A 20789-nucleotide genomic window follows, 5' to 3' on the forward strand; every position below is an offset into this window, starting at 1 on the left:
AATCTTTTAAGTGTTCAGAGAAAAAAAACCTACCAATAAATAAATAAAGTACAAAGTTGCAGGATTAATACTGTCTGATTTCAAAACTTTCTGTAAAGCTATGGTAATCAAAACAGTGTGGTACTAGTATAAAAACAGACACATAAACCAACAGAACAGAATAGAGATCCCAGAAATAAACCCTCAAATACATGGTCAAATGATTTTCAACAAGGGTACCAAGACCATTCAATGAGGAAAGGGCAGCCTTTTCAACAAATGATGCTGGAAAAACTGAATAGCCACATGCAAAACAATGAATCTGTACCCTTACCTAACACCATATACAATAATTAACACAAAATGGATCAGAGACCTAAGCATAAGGCATAAAGCTATTTTGAAAATTCTTGGAAGAAAACATAGGGGAAAATCTTCACATTAGATTTGTTAACATTTCTGGATATGACAACAAAAGCACAGTCAACTAAAGAAACAGATTAAGTAGACTTCATCAGAGTAAAAAGGCAACCCACAGAATGAGATGAAATATTTGCAAATCCCATATCTATTAAGGGATCAGTATCCAGAATATATAAAGAAATCCTACAACTTACAAAAAAAATCCAATTCAAAAGCAGGCAAAGTACTTGAATAAACATTTCTCTAAAGAAGACATATAAATGGCCAACAACACGAAAAGATGTTCAATATCACTACTCATTAGGAAAATGAAAATCAAAATCACAATGAGATACCACCTCACATGCATTAGGATGGTTATTATCAAAAAAACGAAAACAAGTATTGGCGAGATATGGAGTAACTGGAACCCTTGTGCACTGCTGGTGGCAATGTAACATGGTGCAGCCACTATGAATAATAGTATGATGTTTCCTCAAAAAGCTAAAAATAGATTGCCATATGATCCAGCACTTCCACTTCTGGATATATACCCAAAAGAACTTAAAGGAGAGATACAAACACACACTGAACACCCACGTTCATAATGGCATTATACACAATAGCCAAAATGTAGAAGCAACACCACTATCTATCAACAGATGAATAGAACAAAATTTAGTTGATACATAAAATGGAATATAGTCAGCCTTAAAAAGGAAGAACATTCTGACACATGCTGCAACATAGATGAACTTTTAAGACACTATGCTAAGCGAGATAAGTCAGTTAGCAAAGGACAAATACTGTGATTCCACTTATTTAAGGTACTTAGGGTCATGAAATCATAGAAACAGAAAGTAGAATGGTGGCTGTCAGGGTTTAGGGGGAGAGAGGAATGAGGAGTTCCTGTTTCACAGATATAGAGTTTCAGTTTGGTAAAAATGAAAAAAGTTCTGAAAATGAATGGTGGTAATGGTTGTACAATAATGTGAATGTACTTAAAATAGATTAAAGTCTCTATGAGAACACAGATACTAATTAACTTTGGACTTTGATAGGTCTATCAAGTATATTATAATTTATAGAAAACTATTTAAAAATAGAAAGAGTCTAAATCTTCTAAAACGTAAAGCAAACCACCCCCACCCACACACACACACAAAACAAAACTAATTTTTAAAATACAAGAATGGGTGGGGCACAGTGGTGCACACCTATAGTGTGCTACTTCGAAGGCTGACTTGAGGCCAGGAGTTCAAGGCTGTAGTGCACTATAATCATGCCTGTAAATAGCCACTGCACTCCAGCCTGGGCAACATAGCAAGACCTATCTCTAAAAAAAAAAAAAAAATACAAGAAAGGAAAAAAAGTCAAGCAGACCAAATAAAAAGCATAAAGAAAAATAGTAGTTTAAAATATAAACAGACTATGCCTTATAGTTAAAAATAAATGTAGACTGAATGTAAAAAGAGAAGTATCCAGATACATACTATTTACTGGCAACACATATAAAATGAAAATGTCCAAAGGAGCATTGTTTATGAGAGAAAAAAAACTGGATACAATCCAAACTCCATCAATAAAAAGTAGGTAGATCTATTTTTAATATTAATACAATAAATACGTAAGTAAAACTGGATGATCTCTAGCTCTATGCATCAACATGAATGAATCTCACAAAGATGTTAGGCAAAAAAAATGTATGCCATGTAATACATATTGTTCAGTAACCTGAATCATTTTTCTAAAGTTCACAATTATATAAAACTTAAAATTCAGAAAAGTGGTTAATTCTAAGGCGAATGCATGGGAATGGGACAGAATGGGCAAAGTGAGGAACACAGAAGGCTCCGGTGATACTGATAATAGTCTATTTTTTAATAGAAGGTGAACATTTGGGTGTTTATTTTAACATTATGTTTTTTAACTTAAATGCATCTGATATATATTAGACCTGTGTTATAGTTCTACCTCTGCCACTTAATCTTTGAACCTCAAAAAGTTTCCACATTTATAAAATAGAAATATTAATTGCTCTCCTATCTATCTCATAGGCCTACAGTAAAGATTAATATCAAAATAGGATAGTGTGAAATGAATAAAAATAACACCATTTTTCATGATTATAATCATTTAATCCAGAAAAATATTTAGATGAAAGCATATCAAAATATTATCAATGCTTATTATTGAGGAATGGATTATGGGTAATATCGATTTCATACTTTTCTATATATCTTTTAATATAAATATGCATTATTGTTCAAATTAGGGAAAAAAAGTTTAAATGTTTACATAAATTACATATAGATAATAATGAAATATTATTTTGAAAAGTGATAACCATATAATGCAAATGTTCAAGAGTTAACTGTGCAAATGAGTATCATTATTAGTAATTTTATTCAAAACTGACTAATTTTTCTAGCATAAAGGAGTTGAACTTAGGATATGTGTACTATTTGTATCAGTGTTTTTAAAATTGCTAGTCAGAAGAAAATTTACGACATAAAACATAGAAGAGAAATTTTAAGTTAACAGGGGAAAATCATCTCAAAATAGAGTATCTTCTTTAGTGTTTATGTGGATTATTGTCATTACCAAATTATCAAAGGAAAGCTTAAAAAGAAAATCAACTGACATGAATATAGGAAACTATGACAGAGCTGGAATACATTAATAAAAATGAAACCTCCTCCACTTCCATTTAAAAGCTTTGGGCTCCCTCTGTTGGAAGTCTATATTAGAGTCTTGCAATTTAAAATAGCAATTTGATCCCTTTCACTCAAGGCTAATTACCAATCCCTGCTGAGTGGCTAGCTACAATAAAACCTTTATTACTTTTGTAAAACATAATTTTATGAAATATTTTTCTTTTTTCTATTTTTAGGTACAGGGTCTCACCGTGTCACCCATGCTGGAGTGCAGTGGCTTGATCATCGCTCATTGTTACCTCTAACTCCTGGGCTCAAGCGACCTTCCAGCTTCAGCTTTCTTAGTAGATAGGACTACAGGCACACAGTACTGCACCTGACTAATTCTTTTTTTAAAAGTTTTTTTGTAGAGACAGGGTCTTGCTATGCTTCCCAGGCTGATCTTGAACTCCTGACCTCAAGCCGTCCTCCTATCTTGGCCTCCCAAAGCACTGAGATTACAGGTATGAGTCACCACACCCAAGCCTATTTTCTAATACAATTCGGTATATATTATTTGGAAATTAAATTAGACTTCTTTACATTAGCAGTTATAAAATATTTCTAAAAATCCCAATGGGAAGTAAAATTTAAAAATACTAAAACATTCTGCTCAGTCTGACCTAAAAGGGAGTTCTTAATAAATATTTATAATGGAAGGGCAAAAAAAGAATCAGAACTTCAATTAGGAAAGTAATCTACAGACTTGTTCAGGAACTGATAGCTCATCTAAAGCAGTACAAATGAGAACAGTAGCTGGCTGACTTATCTCCATATTTGGGGTTAAAGAGGTCTTGCCAGGGATAAGCCAAAACACAGGAGTTAAACACTAACATATTTTGCAAAATAAACTAAAAGTCTTCTATATCAAAGATACTATAAAGAAAGTGTAGTATAGCAAACTTGAAAAACAATTTACAATACATATTACAAAGAGTCAATACCTTTAATGAGAGTTTTTAAAATGAATAAGAGATGAGCACCCTAATAAGGACAAATACTAACAGAAACTCATATAAGAAATTTTTTAAAACATATTCACTAAAAATGATTAAGTTTGGATAATTGTCCCTGACCAAATCTCATGGTGAATTATATCCCCACGCTGGAGGTGAGGCCTGGTGAGAGGTGTTTAGGTCATGGGAGCAGATCCTTCACGGCTTGGTGCCGTCTTCATGATAAGTGAGTGAGTTCTTGCTACATCTGGTTAAGAGTGTGTAGCAGCCTCCCCACTCTTTCTCTTGCTCCTGCTTTCACCATGTGATGTGCCTGCTCCCCCTTTGCTTTCCACTGATGGCAGCAGCAGCAGCCCATCTGGAGCAGCTGCTGCAAAGAGGCCGGCTGCAGTGGGGGAGGCACAGCCGGGACTGCAAATTCCACAGAGCTGGTGGGAGCTGGGAACAGGCAGAAGCCCCATCCCCCTTCCAAGTTGGAGGGGCGGGAGTCCTGCCTTCCCCAGCACTGCTGCAGCCACATAGCCACAGCTGCAAACCTGGGCATTCCTGTACTCTAAGGGGCCCAGGAAGGCCCCCATGCCCCCACACACTCAGAAGTGTCTGCTCCCACCGCCCAGCCTCTCCACTCTCAGTGCCCACTCCAATTCTAGAGCAAAGTTGAGGCCAAGGCGAGGCGCTGTCACAACCTGGCCAGGTGTACACATGCTCGGGTACATGCCAGCCCCCTGCCACCTCAGCCCCCTCTGGACTTTGGGGGCCAATGAGCACAGGAGGGAAGGGGATGCTGAGGACAGCTCAGTGTGGGCCTGCAGGCACCCCTCAGCATGAACTGCCTGGGCACTGGGGATAGGAGGTTGATGGCAGTGGGAGGCAGACCAGCTCCTGGGCAGAAAGGGGAGTGTCCCCAGTGAAGCCCCTCCTTCAGGCCTGGGACAGCCTGAAGTCTGGGGCCCAGGCTCCCAGTTCCGTGGACCAGAGTGACAACTTATGGTGCTTTCTCCAGGCTGAGCCATGGCTGCCTATGGACCAATAAGCATGCACCTCCTACCCTCCAAAGCCCATAAAAACCCCTGGACTCAGCCAGACTTGGGCAGATATCAGGACTACCTGCCTGCAGAGAGAAGCTACCCACTGTGGGTCCCCTCTCAGCTGAGAGCTGTATACTCGACAGGATCACCTGCCTGCAAATAGGAGCTATCCACTTCAGGTCTCCTGAGAGCTGTACTGTCACTCAATAAAACACCACTTTACCTTACTCACCCTCCAGTTGTCCACGTACCTAATTCTTCCTGAACACAGGACAAGAATTCAGGACCTGCCAAGTGGCAGGACTGGAAGAGCTATAATACAAACAGGGCTAAAAAGGGTGCTACACACTCTTGCCACATTGCGGGCGACTAGAAGAAGAGAAGACAGAAGGAAAGAAGAGCTGTGGCCCTTAAGGGAGCCCACCTAAGAGTTCCCCTAGCCAGGGCTGTGACACCCTCTTTGGGGCTCTGCAGTTCCTGGTGTCTCCAAGCTTCTGGGCACCACCTCAATCCCCAGTGCCAGCAGTGGAAGCCACTTGCAGTACGACTGGTCCAACTGCAATCTTGTGGGAAGCCAGCACCCGTGCCAGCACCTGGAGCTGCCCGTCCCACCACAGCCGACACGCCTGGCTGTGCACAGTGGCCAGACCCAGCACTCACTCGTTCACACACCCCTCGCCACTCTGCACCTGGCTCGCCGTTGGCAGGTATGGAATCTGGGCCAGTAGTGGGAGCCAAGCACAGCCTGCCAGGCCAAGTGGGCAGAACAAGCCCAGCAGACCCAAGTAAAACTCAGGCAAAGAGGTCACCAGCTGGCGAAGCAACACCACAAGGATCCTGTGACATCACCACGATTGTAAGCTTCCTGAGGTCTCCCCAGAAGCAGATACTGCTATGCTTCCTGTACAGTCTGTAGAACTGTGAGCCTATTAAACCTCATTTCTTACATACTACCCAGTATTGGGTATTTCACTAATAGCAGTGCAAGAATGGCCTAATACAAAAAATAAAAGACGAATGAAATGAAGACAATTTAATGAAAACAATTATATATTTTTGCCTACGGCTTATCAAAAAAAGTTTAATCGTAACACCTAATCTTGTTAGAGTATAACAGATTCAAACTGAAAGGATTTACTAGAATAAATATATGGAGATGTGTGTGTGTGCATGTGTGTGTGTATACATACAGTATATATATATGTGCCACTTACTGAAGCATTGACATATAGACAAAAAAAATACCTTGAATGTCTTCTCATGAGGAATTACACATAAGTAAATGAAGTGAACACTCCCCACAACCTCAAAGCCCACCCTCAGACCCCACCCAAGGACAAGGATGACCACTACAGCAGATTATGGCAAAAGGCAGGGGCTAAATCTGCCACATTTAGGAGATTAAACAGTGCTCAGTCCAGCTTCAAAGCCTACACCAAGGCCCCACATAGGCAGAGTCTAACGTCAACTATGCATTTTTACTTAGCAAAGCAGGTGGTCCTATCCATCTGATGGGCAACTCCACCTAAACTTAGGGCCTCTCCTGCAACCCCATCCAACTGCTGAACTCAAATAGCAGTATCACACAGCCAGAGAATACATCTTGTGACCCTCTCCATCTAAGACAATTGCACTACCATCCAGAGCTCAAATGAATCGCAGAGCTCCTCCAGTGCTCTCAGTCGATAGCAAAGCCCAGTCAGCTGACCTACCCAAACTCAGAGCAAAGGCAGCACCCCAGTCATCTAGAGAACCCAACAGCAAACTCTGTCTACCAAGGATTATTACCAGCTGACACATCTAGAATTATAAGCCAGACTAAATGGTGAAGGTCCATCTCTGCCAAAACTGTAAAAACTAAAAAAGGTAGCTCTCCTCAAATGAGCAGACAACAAGACAAGGACACAAGGATCAGAAAAATCAGGATATCAAGACACCTCCAAAATAAAATGAGCAAAGCCACTAACAACAGGACCTTGAAGAAAGATCTGTGAAAGGACAGATAGGAAATACAGAATAATCCTCTTAAAGAACGTCAGTGAACTACAAGAATACATGGATAAAAAAAAATTAATGAGGGGGCTTCAAGAGGCTGACTAGAGGTATCTGGCACTTGCCTCCTCCACAATTAAGAACCAAAACAGCTGTTAGATAACCACCTATCAAATAGAGCTCCTAAAAAATAACACTGTAATTCAGCAGAGAACTGACAGGGAATCTCTCAGGCACAGAAAAAGGGAAATGAAGCAATTGTCCTGGCTAAGATGCACTCAGAGCCAGGACAGACTCCTTGCTGTGAAGAAAAGGTAAGCAAGAAATCCCCGGAAGTCCATGTTCCACTGAAGACTCTTGTAATCCTAGGTAAAGGAGAGCCCCTTGGCCCTGGCAGGACCTGAGACTAATATGGGGGCTGCCTGGAGTCCACATAACTGCACTGTTCAATAGGGAGAGATCATGCTGGATCCCACACATCCCCTGAGACTCAAGCAGCTGCAACGCAGCACCATTTTGAGAGCCTAGTTACCAACAGATGACATCATGCCCTGAGGCCCAACAGCACCTCTATTTCCACATCCCTGAAGGCCTGCTAACATTCCCCAAATCCACCTAGAAGGCTGCAGCATTACAAGGTTGGCTGGAACCAGTAGTGTGGCCAGATCCCCAGCACTCTAGCCCAGACAGTATCCTGCGTGCCAGAAAACAAGTAGTGCAATGCTCCAGGAAGGTTGCCCCCAGGACAAAAGGAGTCAAAGCATGTTCTCCCAAAGCCTGAGAGGTGCCTGCCTAGGCACTAACAGCAACCCAGCTCCCTCCAGGGACAGAGCTGCTACAACATCTGCACACATCTTCAGAGGGTCTGGGGACCAGCCTTCCCAGCTGACATCCCAGGCCCCCAGAATAAGTGTCTCCTACCTGCTGCAGGCACTAGCACATGCCATACAGGGGCCTAAAAATAGGCAAGCCCTGCCAACGCCACCAATGTTGGCACCCAAGTACATCATCTGGGAGCCTGGGAATCAATGGACCCTAACAACTGCTGCTGCTGGCACCCATGTGCACCATACAGGGGACTGAGTACATGCCTTCCCTGGCCACTGCCACCATCACCAGGGCCTGAGTGCATGGTTCAGGGACCTGGGAAGCAACCAGCCCTACCCAATGCAGCCGGTGCCCACATGCACAATCAGACAGCATAAGACTAGGTCAGCCCTGCTCACTGCCACCATTAGCACATGAATGTGCTGTCCAGGGATTAAAAAAATCAACCCACCACACCAACTACCACCAGTACCAGCACATACCATTGAGAGGCCTGACAAGAGGCCTACCCCACCCACCAACATCACAGGCAGCATGAGCCATTCTGGGGCCTGAAAACAGGCCCACCCCACCCAATACCACTGCTGGCACCCAAGTGCACTGTCAACACGTCTAAGGATTAACCCAACCCACCCATTATGGCCAGAGCCTTGCACACACCACTGGGGAGCCTGACTAGAGACCTGCCCCCTCACAACTTCTGCTGGCGGCACCCACACACATCATTCAGGGACCTGGGGCCTTCCCTGCCCACCACTGCTGGTGTCCACAGAGCCATCATGACCACCATTGCCAGCACCACAGTGCGCCATCCAGAGGCCTGGGAAATGACACACCCAGGTTGCCACAGCCACTGCCTGCGCACTCCATCAGGGAGCATGAGGACAGGTACTTCCTGCCAGCCACCGCTTAAGTCATTACCCCCATGATTCTTCCGGGAGCCTGAAAATCAACCTGCCCCATCTGTAACCATCTGCACACACCATCAGTGGGGCTAGAGGACAAGTCCATCTTACCCACTGCCATCACTGCCAATGAGCACATGTATTGTCAGGGGGACTAGGGATCGACTAGGGAGCACACCACCAATGGCTCCTGCACATGGCTTCTGGCGGACTGAGTACAAGCCTACCTGACATGCACTGTCTGGGAGCCTAGGCATAGGCCCACCCAGCCTGCTGGCAGTTCCTGCAGATGCCTCCTGGAAGTTCGGGGACTGGCTAGCCCAGCCACCACAGACACCCACTTGTGCAGTGCTTAAGGAATAAGGATTGACCAGTCACAGCTACTACCATCACCAATGCCACTCACACATCACAAAAGTCTATGAACCACCACTGCCACCATGACACCTGAGCAAGCCCACCTGAAGGCCCAAGAACTGGCCCACCAGGACCTGCCACCACCAGCACAACTGTTAGAAGCCTGGGGGTCCAAGGACCAGCACATCCAGCCTGCCACCACCACCACAGGTATCTAAGGGCCAGCTTGCTTGGAGTCTCCATCTCAGCAGAGCCTCACCACAGCCTCCACTAACAACAAAAACCTAAGCCACTGAGGAACACAGACACCACTGACGTTGATTATAGCCAAAAAAATTATACACAGACTGCACCATAATGCCCATCTGGACAGAATCAAAGCCATAGCATCTTACTCAAGCAACACTATATATACACATCTACAGGAAAAAGTTTCCCTACAAAAGCTAATACATAAAATTGGAAGAAATAACTGTTCAAGCAGATGTGCAGATATCAATGTAAGAACATAAGAAACATGAAAAAGGAAACATGACATGTACAAAGGAATATAATAATTCTCCAATAACATATTTCAATGAAAAGGAAATCCATAAAATATCTGAAAAAGAATTCAAAATAATGATTTTTTTAAACTGAGAGAGATATAAGAGAACACAAATATATAATATGAAGAAATTAGGAAAACAATTCAGGATCTGAAGGGGAAATTCAGGAAATAAATAGATATCAAGAAAAAAAAAGAACTAAACAGAAATCCTGGAACTTAAGAATCCAATTAATGAAACAAAAAATACAATCAAAGGCTTCAACAATAGACTAGACCAAGAATTTCTGAACTTAAAGACAGATCTTCTGAAAAAAGACACATAAAAAAAGAAAAAAAGAATTAAAAAATGAAGTAAGCCTACATGACATATAAGACACCATAAAATGACCAAATATTCCATTTTCAATGTCCCAGAAGGCAAAGAGAAAAAACAAAGGGATAGAAAACATACTTCAAGAAATAATAGCTGAAAACTTCCCAAGTTGAGCAAAAGATTTATTTTTATTATTTTATTTTTAATTTTTACTTTTTTAGAGGTGGGGTCTCCCTCAGCCACCCAAGCTAGAGTGGTGCAATCCTAGCTCACTGCAGCCTTGAACTCCTGGGCTCAAGCAATCCTCCCACCTCAGCCTTCAAATCTAACAAGAGATTTAGACATACAGACACAGGAAATACAGAGATCCTCAAATAGATACAATACAAAGGTCTTCTCCGCAGCACATCATGGTCAAACTACCAAGTCAGAGACAACAAGAAAATTCTAAGAACAGCAAAAGAAACATGTCTAGACACTTATAAGAGAATCTCCAACAAACAAACAGCAGATTTCTCCACAGAAAACATGCAGGCCAGAAGAGAATGAGATGATATATTCAAAGTACTAAAAGAAAAAAAAAAACTGCCAGCCAAGGATACTATACCTAGCAAAGTTATCCTTCATAAATGAGTAAGAGTTTTTCCCAGACAAGCAAAAGCTGAGGGAACTCTTCACCACTAGACAGGCCCTACTTACATTAAATGCTTAAGAAAATCCTACACCCAGAAGCAAAATGGCACTATCTAAAATAATGAACATACCTAAAAGTACAAAACTAACTGTTGAACAGATACACAAATGAAAATGACAAAGGAGTTGAACACTGTCACTACAGAAAACCACCAAACTGAAGTGATAAATGATAAAAGTGGAAGAAAGAAAAAAAGGATATACAAAACACCCAGAAAATAATTTACAAAATGCAGGAGTTAAGTCCTCATCTATTAATAATAGCCTGAATGTAAAGGAATTAAATTGCCAACTTGAAATATATGAGCCAGGCACAGTGGCTCACGCTTGTAATCCCAGCACTTTGGGAGGCTGAGGCGGGTGGATCACCTGAGGTCAGGAGTTAGAGACCAGCCTGACCAATATGGTGAAACCCCATCTCTACTAAAAATACAAAAATTAGCCAGGCATGGTGGTGGGCATCTGTAGTCCCAGCTACTTGGGAGTCTGAGACAGGAGAACTGCTTGAACCTGGGAGGCGGAGGTTGCAGTGAGTCGAGATTGTGCCACTGCACTCTAGCTTGGGCAACAGAGCGAGACTCTGTCTCAAAAAAAAAAAAAAAACCCAGAAAGACATGAACTGGCTGAATCCATTTTTTTAAAATGACCCAACTGTATGCTCCCTACTCACGTCACCTATAAAGACATACATTGACCGAAAAAAAAAAAATACATTCCACACAAATGGAAACCAAAAGCATGCAAGAGCAGCTATACATACATCAAACTTTAAGACTGCTTTCGGTTTCCATTTGCAAATTTTAAGTCATGCTTTTGGTTTCCATTTGTAGACTTTAAGTCAAAAACTGTAAAAAGAGACAAAGAACTACATTATATAATGATAAAGAGATAAGCTAAGAGGATATAATTCCAAATATACATGCACTTAATATTAGAGAACACAGAAATATAAAGCAAATATTATTAGATCTAAAAGAAGAGACAGATTCCAATACAAAAATAATGGGGGATTTCAACACCCTACTCTCAGCAGTGGACAGATCATCAAGACAGAAATTGAACAACAAAGCATCAGACTTAATCTACACTACTGATCAAATGGGCCTAACAGACATTTACAAAACATTTCACCCATGGCTGCAGAATATACATTCTTCTCATCAGCATATGGAACATTCTCCAGGATAGACCATATGTTAAGACACAAAACAAATCTCAATAACTTTTTAAAAATCAAAATCATATCAACTATCTTCTGAGACTGCAATGAAATAAAACTAGAAATCAGCAACAAAGGAACTTTAGAAACTGTATATGGAACTTAAACAACATGCTCCTGAAGAACCACTGGATCAAGGGAAAAAAATAAAAAAGAAATTTAAAAAGTATTAAAACAAATGAAAACAGAAATACGGCATACCATAACATATGGGATCCAGCAAAAGCAGTGCTAAGAGGGAAATTTATAGCAGTAAACACCTAAATCAAAAAGTAGAAAGATTTCAAATAAACAACCAAATGATGCATCTCAAAAAACTAGAAAAGTAATAACAAACTAAACCCAAAATTAGTAGAAACAAAAAGATAATAAAGTCATAGAAGAACTAAAGGAAATATAGTAAGAAAAATTAAAAGGATCAACATAATGAAAAATTGTTTTTTAAAGACAAACAAAAATCTCTGGCTACACCAACCAAGATTAAAAAAAAAACAAGAAAGAACACCGAAATAAATACAATCAGAAACAAAAAAAAGGAGGCATTAAAACTGATACCACAGAAATACAAAGAATACTTAGAGGATATTATGAACAAGTATATGCCAGCAAACTGGAAAATCTCAAGGAAACTGAAAAATTCCTAGAGACATACAACCTACAAGATTGAATCAGGAAGAAAGAGAAAACCTGAACGTACCAGTAACAAGCAACAAGATCAAAGCAGTAATAAAAGGTCTATCAACAAAGAAAAGCCCAGGACTGGACAGTTTTATTGCTGAATTCTATCAATCTTATAGAGAGGAACTAACACCAATTCTTCTCAAACCACTCCAAACAACTTAAGAGGAGGAAATTTTATCTAACTCATTCTACAAGGCCAGCACTACCCTGATAACAAAACTATACAAGGACATGAGAAAAAAAGTTCAGGCCAATATGAGCAACACAGATGCAAAAATCCTCAACAGAATACTAGCAAACAGAATCCAACCACACATCAAAAAAGATAATGCACCATGATCAAGTGAGATTTATCTCAGGGATGCAAGACACAAACAAATCAATAATTGTGATACCTCATATTAGAACGAAGGGCAAAAACCATGTGATCACCTCAACAGATGCAAAAAAAGCATTTGATAATATTCAATATCTCCCCATGATAAAAACCCTCAAAATAATAGGCACAGAAGTAACACACTGCAACATGATTAAGGCCTTATATGACAAATACACAGCCAAATTATACTGATTGAATAAAATCTGGAAGCCTTTCCTCAAAGAACTGGAACAAGACAAGGATGCCCACCTTCACGACTCTTATTCAGCACAGTCCTAGAAGTCCTATCCAGAGCAATTAGGTAAGAAAAAGAAATAAAGGGCATCCAAATTAGAAAAGAGGTAGTCAAATTATCCCTCTTTCCAGATGACATGACCATACACATAGAAAAACCTAAATACTCCATCCAAAAACTCCATCCAAAAACTAATAAATTCATTAAAATTGCAGGACACTGAATCAACATAGAAAAATCAGTAGCATATACCAGCAACGAACTAGCTGGAAAAAAAATAAAGTAATTCCACTTAGAATAGCTACAGAATAAAATAACTACGAATAAATTTAACCACAGAGTTGAAAGATCTCTAAATTGGAAACTACAAAACACTAATGAAAGAAATTAAAGAGGACATAAACAAATGGAAAGATATCCCAAGCTCATGGATTAGAACTAATAGTGTTAAAATGACCATACTTCCCAAAGCAATCTACAAATAAAATGCAATCCCAATCAAAATGCCAATGATATTCTTCCTAGAAACAGAAAAACCAATCCAAAAATTCACATGGAACCACAAAAGACACCAAATAACCAAAGCAATACTGAGCAAAAAGAACAATGCTGGAGGCATCACACTATCTGACTTCAAAATATATTACAAAGCTATAGTAACCAAAACAGCATGACATTGGTATAAAAACAGCTGGGTGTGGTGGTACACATCTGTAGTCCCAGCTATTCAGGAGGCTGAGGAGGGAAGATTGCTTGAAGTCAGGAGTTCAAGGGTACAGTGAACTATGATCATGGACTGCACTACAGTCTGGATGACAAAGCAAGACCCCGTCTCTTTAAAAAACAAATACGTAGACCAATGGAACAGAATAGAAAACCCAGAAGTAAATCCCCATATTTAGAGCCAGTTGACTTTCAACAAAGGCACCAAGAACATATACTGCAAAAGGATACCCTCTTCAATAAATGTTGCTGGAAAAACTAAATACCCATATGCAGAAGAATGAAACTATACCCCTATTTCTCACCATATACAAAAATCTACTCAAAATGGGTTAAAAATTTAACCATAAGACCTGAAAATGTAAAATTTCCAAAACAGGGGAATAACTATATGACATTGGTCTGAGCAATGATTTTTTAGATTCCACCCAAAAAGCACAGGTAACAAAAGCAAAAAACAGACAAAAGGGATTACATCAAAATTAAAAGCTTTTGTACAACCAATGAAATCATTTTCAGAGTGGAGAGACAACCTATAGATTGGGAGATAGTCACAAATCATACATCTCACTAGGGATACAGACATATCTAAAACATGTAAGGGAACTCAAACAACTCTATAAAAAGAAAACAAATAATCCAATTTTAAAAATGGGTAACAGAATGAATAGACATTTATCAAAAGAAGATATACAAATGTCCAATAGACATATGAAAAAATGCTCAACTTCACTAATTAGGGAAATATAAATGTCTTAGTCTGTTTCGTGTTGCTGTAACTGAATACCTGAGACCAGGTAATACAATATAATGAATAGAAATTTATTTAGCTCACAGCTAATCAAGCTGAAAAGTTTGAGACTGGGTGGCTACATCTGGCAGCTTCTAGGGAGGGCTTCCTGCTCTTCATAGCATGGTAGAAAAGTGTAAGAGGAAGCAGAAGTGTGCAAAAAGACTAAATAGGACGAACAGGTTTATAACAACTCATTCTCACGGGTACATATCGTATTTGGTACATGCACAGAATGTGTAATGATCAAGTCAAATTATCTGGGGTATCCATCACCTCAAGTATTTATCACTTCCATGTGTTGGGAACATTTCAATTCCTCTCTTCTAGCTATTTTAAAATATACAATGCACTACAGTCACCCTACTCCGCTACTGGATATTAAAACATATTATTGCTATCTAACTATATAGTAGCCATTAACCAAATTCTCTCCATTGCCCCCCACCACACATACACTTCCCAGCCTCTAGTGTTTATAATTCTACTCTCTGCCTCTATGAGATCAACTTATTTAAGCTCTCACATGTGAGAGAGAACATCCAACATTTATCTTTCTGTGCCTGTCTTATTTCATGTAATGACCTCTAGTTCTATCCATGTTGCTGCACATGACAGGATTTCATTCTTTTGTACGGCTGAATGGTATTCCATTGTGTATACCGACACCGTATTTTCATTATCCACTGATGGGACACTTAAGTTGATTCTGTATCTTTGCTATGGTGAATAGTACTGCAAAAAAACATGGTAGGTGCATGTATCTCTTTGGTATATTGACTTCCTTTCCTTTAGATAAATACCAGTAGCAGGACTACTGGATTGTACAGTGGTTCTATTTTTATGTTTCTTTTTAAATTTTTTTTTTTTTTTTTTTGAGACGGAGTCTGGCTCTGTCGCCCAGGCTGGAGTGCAGTGGCGCGATCTCGGCTCACTGTGAGCTCCGCCTCCCAGGTTCACGCCATTCTCCTGCCTCAGCCTCCCGAGTAGCTGGGACTTCTTTTTAAAATTTGTTTTTTTTCTTTTTTGTTTCTTTTTTTTTAATCTATTTTATTTTTCTGAGAAATCTCCATACTGCTTTCCATAATAGTTACACCAATTTACATTCCCACCAACAGTGTATGAGAGTTCCCTCTTCTCCACATCCTTGCCAACATCTGCTATTCTTTGTCTTTCTAACCGCCATTCTAGCTGAGATAAGATGATATCTCATTGTAGTTTTGATTTGCTTTTCCCTTACACTTAGCAATGCTGAGCACTGTTCACATACCTGTTTGTCATTTGTATGTCTTTTTTTGAGAAATGTCTTTTTATGTCACTTGCACACTTTTTAGTGAGATTATTTGTTTATTTTTACTGTTGAGTTGTTTGGATTCCTCATATATTCTGGGTATCAGTCCCTTCTTGGATGAATAGTTTACAAACATTTTCTCCCATTCTGGAAGTTGTCTCTTTACTCTGTTGATGGGTTGGCTCCTTAGCTGTGCAGAAGCCATTCAGCTTAATATAGTCTCATTTATGTATTTTTTGTTGTTGCCTGTGTGAGGTCTAAGTCAAAAAATCTTTGCCTAGACCAATGTCCAGAAGCATGTCCCCTATGTTTTCTTCCAGTAGTTTTATAGTTTCAGGTCTTACGTTTAAAGTATTTAATTTATCTTGGGTTGATTTTTTATATGTGGTGAGAGATAGGGGTCTAGTTTCACTCTTCTGCATATTTTCCCAGGATCACTATTGAAGAGGGTGTCCTTTCCCCAGTGTATGTTCTTGGCACCTTTTGCTGAAAATCAGCTGGCTGTAAATATATGTATTTATTTATAGGTTCTCTGTTCTGTTCCATTGGCCTATGGGTCTGTTTTTATACCATGCTGTTTTGGTTACTATAGCCTTGTAATATATTTTGAAGTCAGGTAGTGTAATGCCTCCAGTTTTATTCTTTTCACTCAGGACTGCTTTGGCTATTTGGGCTCTTTTTTAATTCCATATGATCTTAGGGTTAAGATTAACAAATTCACCTTAAGGGAAGAAAGAACTAAAGCTTGGTTTAAGGAGTTCAGTATTTGCTAAATTAAATGGGGAGGCTAACAAAGCCGTAACAATTGCTTTGGCAGCAATGGTGATGATGATAAGTGGACTCAGGAACACATGCTGGCACCCTCATTGTAGAAGATTTCAGTAACATCAACTATAGTAATATCCTTTAATAATACTTCTGATATCAGCACCAATAAGAGAGACACAAAAATAGTGACTAACTTTTAATAATCACCTACTAACTTCCTGGCATTATACTTGGGACTTTACATGGATCATCTCCTTAAATCTGCACACTAACCCAATAAGGTGTGTATTATTATCCCTGCTTTAAAGACAGGGTAAGAAACCTGTCCAAGGTAAGTCAGTGTATTAGCAGTATAGCTAATATCTTAATCCAGATGTCTGGCTCCAAAGTTCATGCTTATTCCAAATACACGAATCAAATAAAATTGTCACTAAGAGAATGAATTTTTAAGGTCCACATCAAAACCACCTGGAAATTCTACATCTATTTAGAAAGGATTTAAAGGAGAGCTAGTGTTCCCACTGAATAGTTTTGGGGAATGACCAGAAATATTATACCTATTAATATTATTAAACCTTAGCCCCAGAATGGCATAAAGGCAGAAGCGTACAGATTACAATTTGATTGTTTCATACAACCTTCAAAAGTGTGATTTTTCTTAACAACATAAATGTGCACTGACATCATCTGAGTTCCATGGGCAATGGCACATCATAAGTTTTTTCTTTTAATCTTTTTTTTTCTTTTTTGCTCATCATTTGACTTAAAGCTCAATCGTCACAACTTTTTCTCCAACAGAAAGTACCTTCAATAATATTTTCATTTATTTTATGGGCACAAAGAATTCTCAGACGTGAGATTTAAAAGAAAAGAAAAAGAACATTTTTGTGAGGTACATAGGGCACTCAAAATTACTTCTCTGTTTACAACTCAGAAAACTGAATTTTACATTAAATGACATAAGCATTAACCCAAGAGCAAAAAATTTAGTATACATTGAGCTAAGTCCTAGGTAAAAATGCAAATAAGACACAATACCTCTTCTCCTCAAGGAGCTCATGGTATAGCAGAGGAGGTGGAAATAAACAGCTATACTACAACGTGGATAGGTACTTTTGTTGTTGTTATTATTGTTTTTTGTGTGTTTTTTGAGATGAAATTTCGCTCTTGTTGCCCAGGCTGGAGTGCAATGGTGTGGTCTCAGCTCACTGCAACCTCCACCTCCTGGGTTCAAGCAATTCTCCTGCCTCAGCCTCCCGAGTGGTTGGGATTATAGGCCCCTGCCACCACGCCCAGCTAATTTTGTATTTTCAGTAGAGACAAGGTTTCACCATGTTGGTCAGGCTGGCCTCGAACTCCTGACCTCAGATGATCCACCCGCCTCGGCCTCCCAAAGTGCTGGGATTACAGGTGTGAGCCACCATACCCGGCTGTTGTTTTTGAGACAGAGTCTTGCCCTGTCACCCAGGCTAGGATGCAGTGGCTATCATAGCTCACTGCAATCTTGAACTCCTGGGCTCAAGCGATCCTCCCACCTCAGCCTCCCAAGTAGCTGAGACTACAAGCATGCACCATCACATCTGGCTCATTTTTTTCATTTTTAGCAGAAACAAGATCTCACTATGCCTCCTAGGCTGGTCTTGAACTCCTCGCCTCAAGTGATCCTCGTGCCTCAGCCTCCCAAAGGGCTAGGATTATAGGCATGAGCCACTTGATAGATACATAGGCATGAGCCACTTGATAGATACATTACTAATTTCCCCAATTACACATTAAATTTAGTAACTGAATAATGCCACTGAAATTCTCATTTTGGGGGGAAAACTTAGCAAGAGACCTAATAAAGTATAAAGTTAAAATTGTCGTTACTGATTCATTAAGTAGAACCTAGGTGAAAATATTTTCCAAAAGAAGAAAAATTCAAGAATTCATAGAAAATAAAGAGTTTTAAATAATAAAATTTGTTGTAGATAAAAAGGCAACTATAAGTACTATTTAATGTAATTAGGCTTACAATAGAAATACAAACCAGAAGTTAGCTTTGGATAGTTTGGGGGGAAAATAATTAAGATAATCAACTTTTCATTTATATAAAAAGTATCCTACAGGCTGAACACAGAAAATAAAAAGAGAAGCTTCAGAAGCTTGTAGCAAATGGAAGTTTATAAATCTAACAGAATGTACTAACTGACCATCCCTAGCTTTGTGCCACAGATTTTTTCTTATTTCCAGTCCACACACAATCCTCTCCTAGAGCTTAAAACAAAGGCAACTTCAGATCTGCATTTCTCTTATTGGCACAACAAGCTACATTTGTCAATGGAATTCAGCTTTTCCATTTGTTAATGGAAAATCTCAAACCATTTTTTTAAGGAATGTGTTCAGCCATTCATTCAAAAACTATTTACTGAGCACTAAGTACTAGTTAAAATTCTAGAGTCTGAATATAAAAATAACGGACAAGGCCGGGGGCAGTGGCTCACACCTGTAATCCCAGCACTTTGGGAGGCCGAAGCAGGCAGATCACGAGGTCAGGAGATCGAGACCATCCTGGCTAACACGGTGAAACCCTGTCTCTACTAAAAAATACAAAAAATTAGCTGGGCGTGGTGGCACGTGCCTGTAGTCCCAGCTACTTGGGAGGCTGAGGTAGGAGAATCACTTGAACCTGGGAGGCAGAGGTTGCAGTGAGCCGAGATCATGCCACTGCACTCCAGCCTGGGCGACAGAACGAGACTCCGCCTCAAAAAAATTAAAGTAAAACAAAATAACAGACAAGACTGAATGGGTAGATGGATAGATGGACAAATAGAACAGAAAAAGAGAGGGGAATAGACTAATGTCAGAGGAATGGATTTCAATTACACCAGACAAACTGGGATACTGAAATAGGTTACCAGATTTTCATTAAGTGTCTGTATCCATTTTTCCAAAATACAAGTATGGTGGCCAGTGCTTCTGAAACACATTATTAGCCATGGACTGTTGGTTCCAATAGCCATTCCAGTCACCAGGGGAGAAAAATAATACCAGCTATCAGAGCACATTTACCTCACATTTAGCAATAATGTATCTGTGAAAAAGAACAGGGAAGGATACATAAAAATAAATATAATTATTTTGAGTAAAGTTATCACTAAACATACCTTTCAGATAAATAACAGCTCTTGTGAGGGTTTAGATTTTGATAAGATTCTAGGCTGCCATCAGATGATGAAGAAAGTTGCTCTGATTGCAAGTTGTCTGTATCACTCAAACTTCCCTCAGTTACAGGTGGGGTCCTTATGTATTTTCTTCCTAACTCCGTTCCCAGGACATTCGTCAATATAACTCTGGGTATCCTGTCACATAGAATAACAAACACTGTACTGTACTGAAGTTTTCAGTTAAAAAAAATGTATTCCAGGAAGCTGAATTTTCAATCATTGCCATCTTAGCACAAGAAAGCTGTTCGAATTATACCACCCTAGAAATTAACCCATAAATACTTAAAAATTTAGAAAAACACAATCTTTTGGTTTATAGAAGCACTTGTTTCTTATCACTTATAACATAGATTAGCCTGCCACTACAATGTCTTTAATTATACTAATGGATGCCACTGAGGCTTAAAATTTTAACAAATTCTTCTCTAAAAATGCTTTCTTTCCTTTTCCAGAAATTATTAAAAACACAGCTTACTACAAATCAATTCAAGAAATCTTTGTTCTTCTCATTTAACAGAAATGTCTTTGATAAGTAATTTACATACTTGCAATTGGGAAATGACAAATAATAAATCCAACAAGACATCATTCAGATTGCATCTCTGGTAATGAAAGATTCCGTAACTGAAACAGCACATATAGTGGTGATAACATATATGCTAATATGTAATAGCATCAGGAAAAGAGTCAATACATTTAAATGTTTAGAAAATTAAAGTTTTTGTTTAGTTGGTTTTTCTTTGTTGAGACTGGAGTGCAGTGACACAATCACAGCTCACTGCAGCCTCGACCTCCTGG

At 39.4% G+C, this 20789-nt stretch overlaps 1 protein-coding gene across 8 annotated transcripts in view; it reads right to left on the reverse strand.

Moving 5' to 3' along the window:
- Positions 1–20789, reverse strand: part of SENP7 (SUMO specific peptidase 7) — a 203714-nt gene that overhangs the window by 54605 nt on the left and 128320 nt on the right. For 4 of the 8 annotated variants that reach the window (XM_019024695.4, XM_019024692.4, XM_063703980.1 and 1 more), the window contains one exon: positions 19932–20126. The exons of the other annotated variants lie outside the window; for them this stretch is intronic. In XM_019024695.4, coding sequence (XP_018880240.3) covers positions 19932–20126 — 195 coding nt within the window. The remainder of the gene's footprint in view (positions 1–19931; positions 20127–20789) is intronic. 8 annotated transcript variants of the gene reach the window in all.

Source organism: Gorilla gorilla, chromosome 2, assembly GCF_029281585.2.
Source record: "Gorilla gorilla gorilla isolate KB3781 chromosome 2, NHGRI_mGorGor1-v2.1_pri, whole genome shotgun sequence".
NCBI classification, from domain to species: Eukaryota; Metazoa; Chordata; class Mammalia; order Primates; family Hominidae; genus Gorilla; species Gorilla gorilla.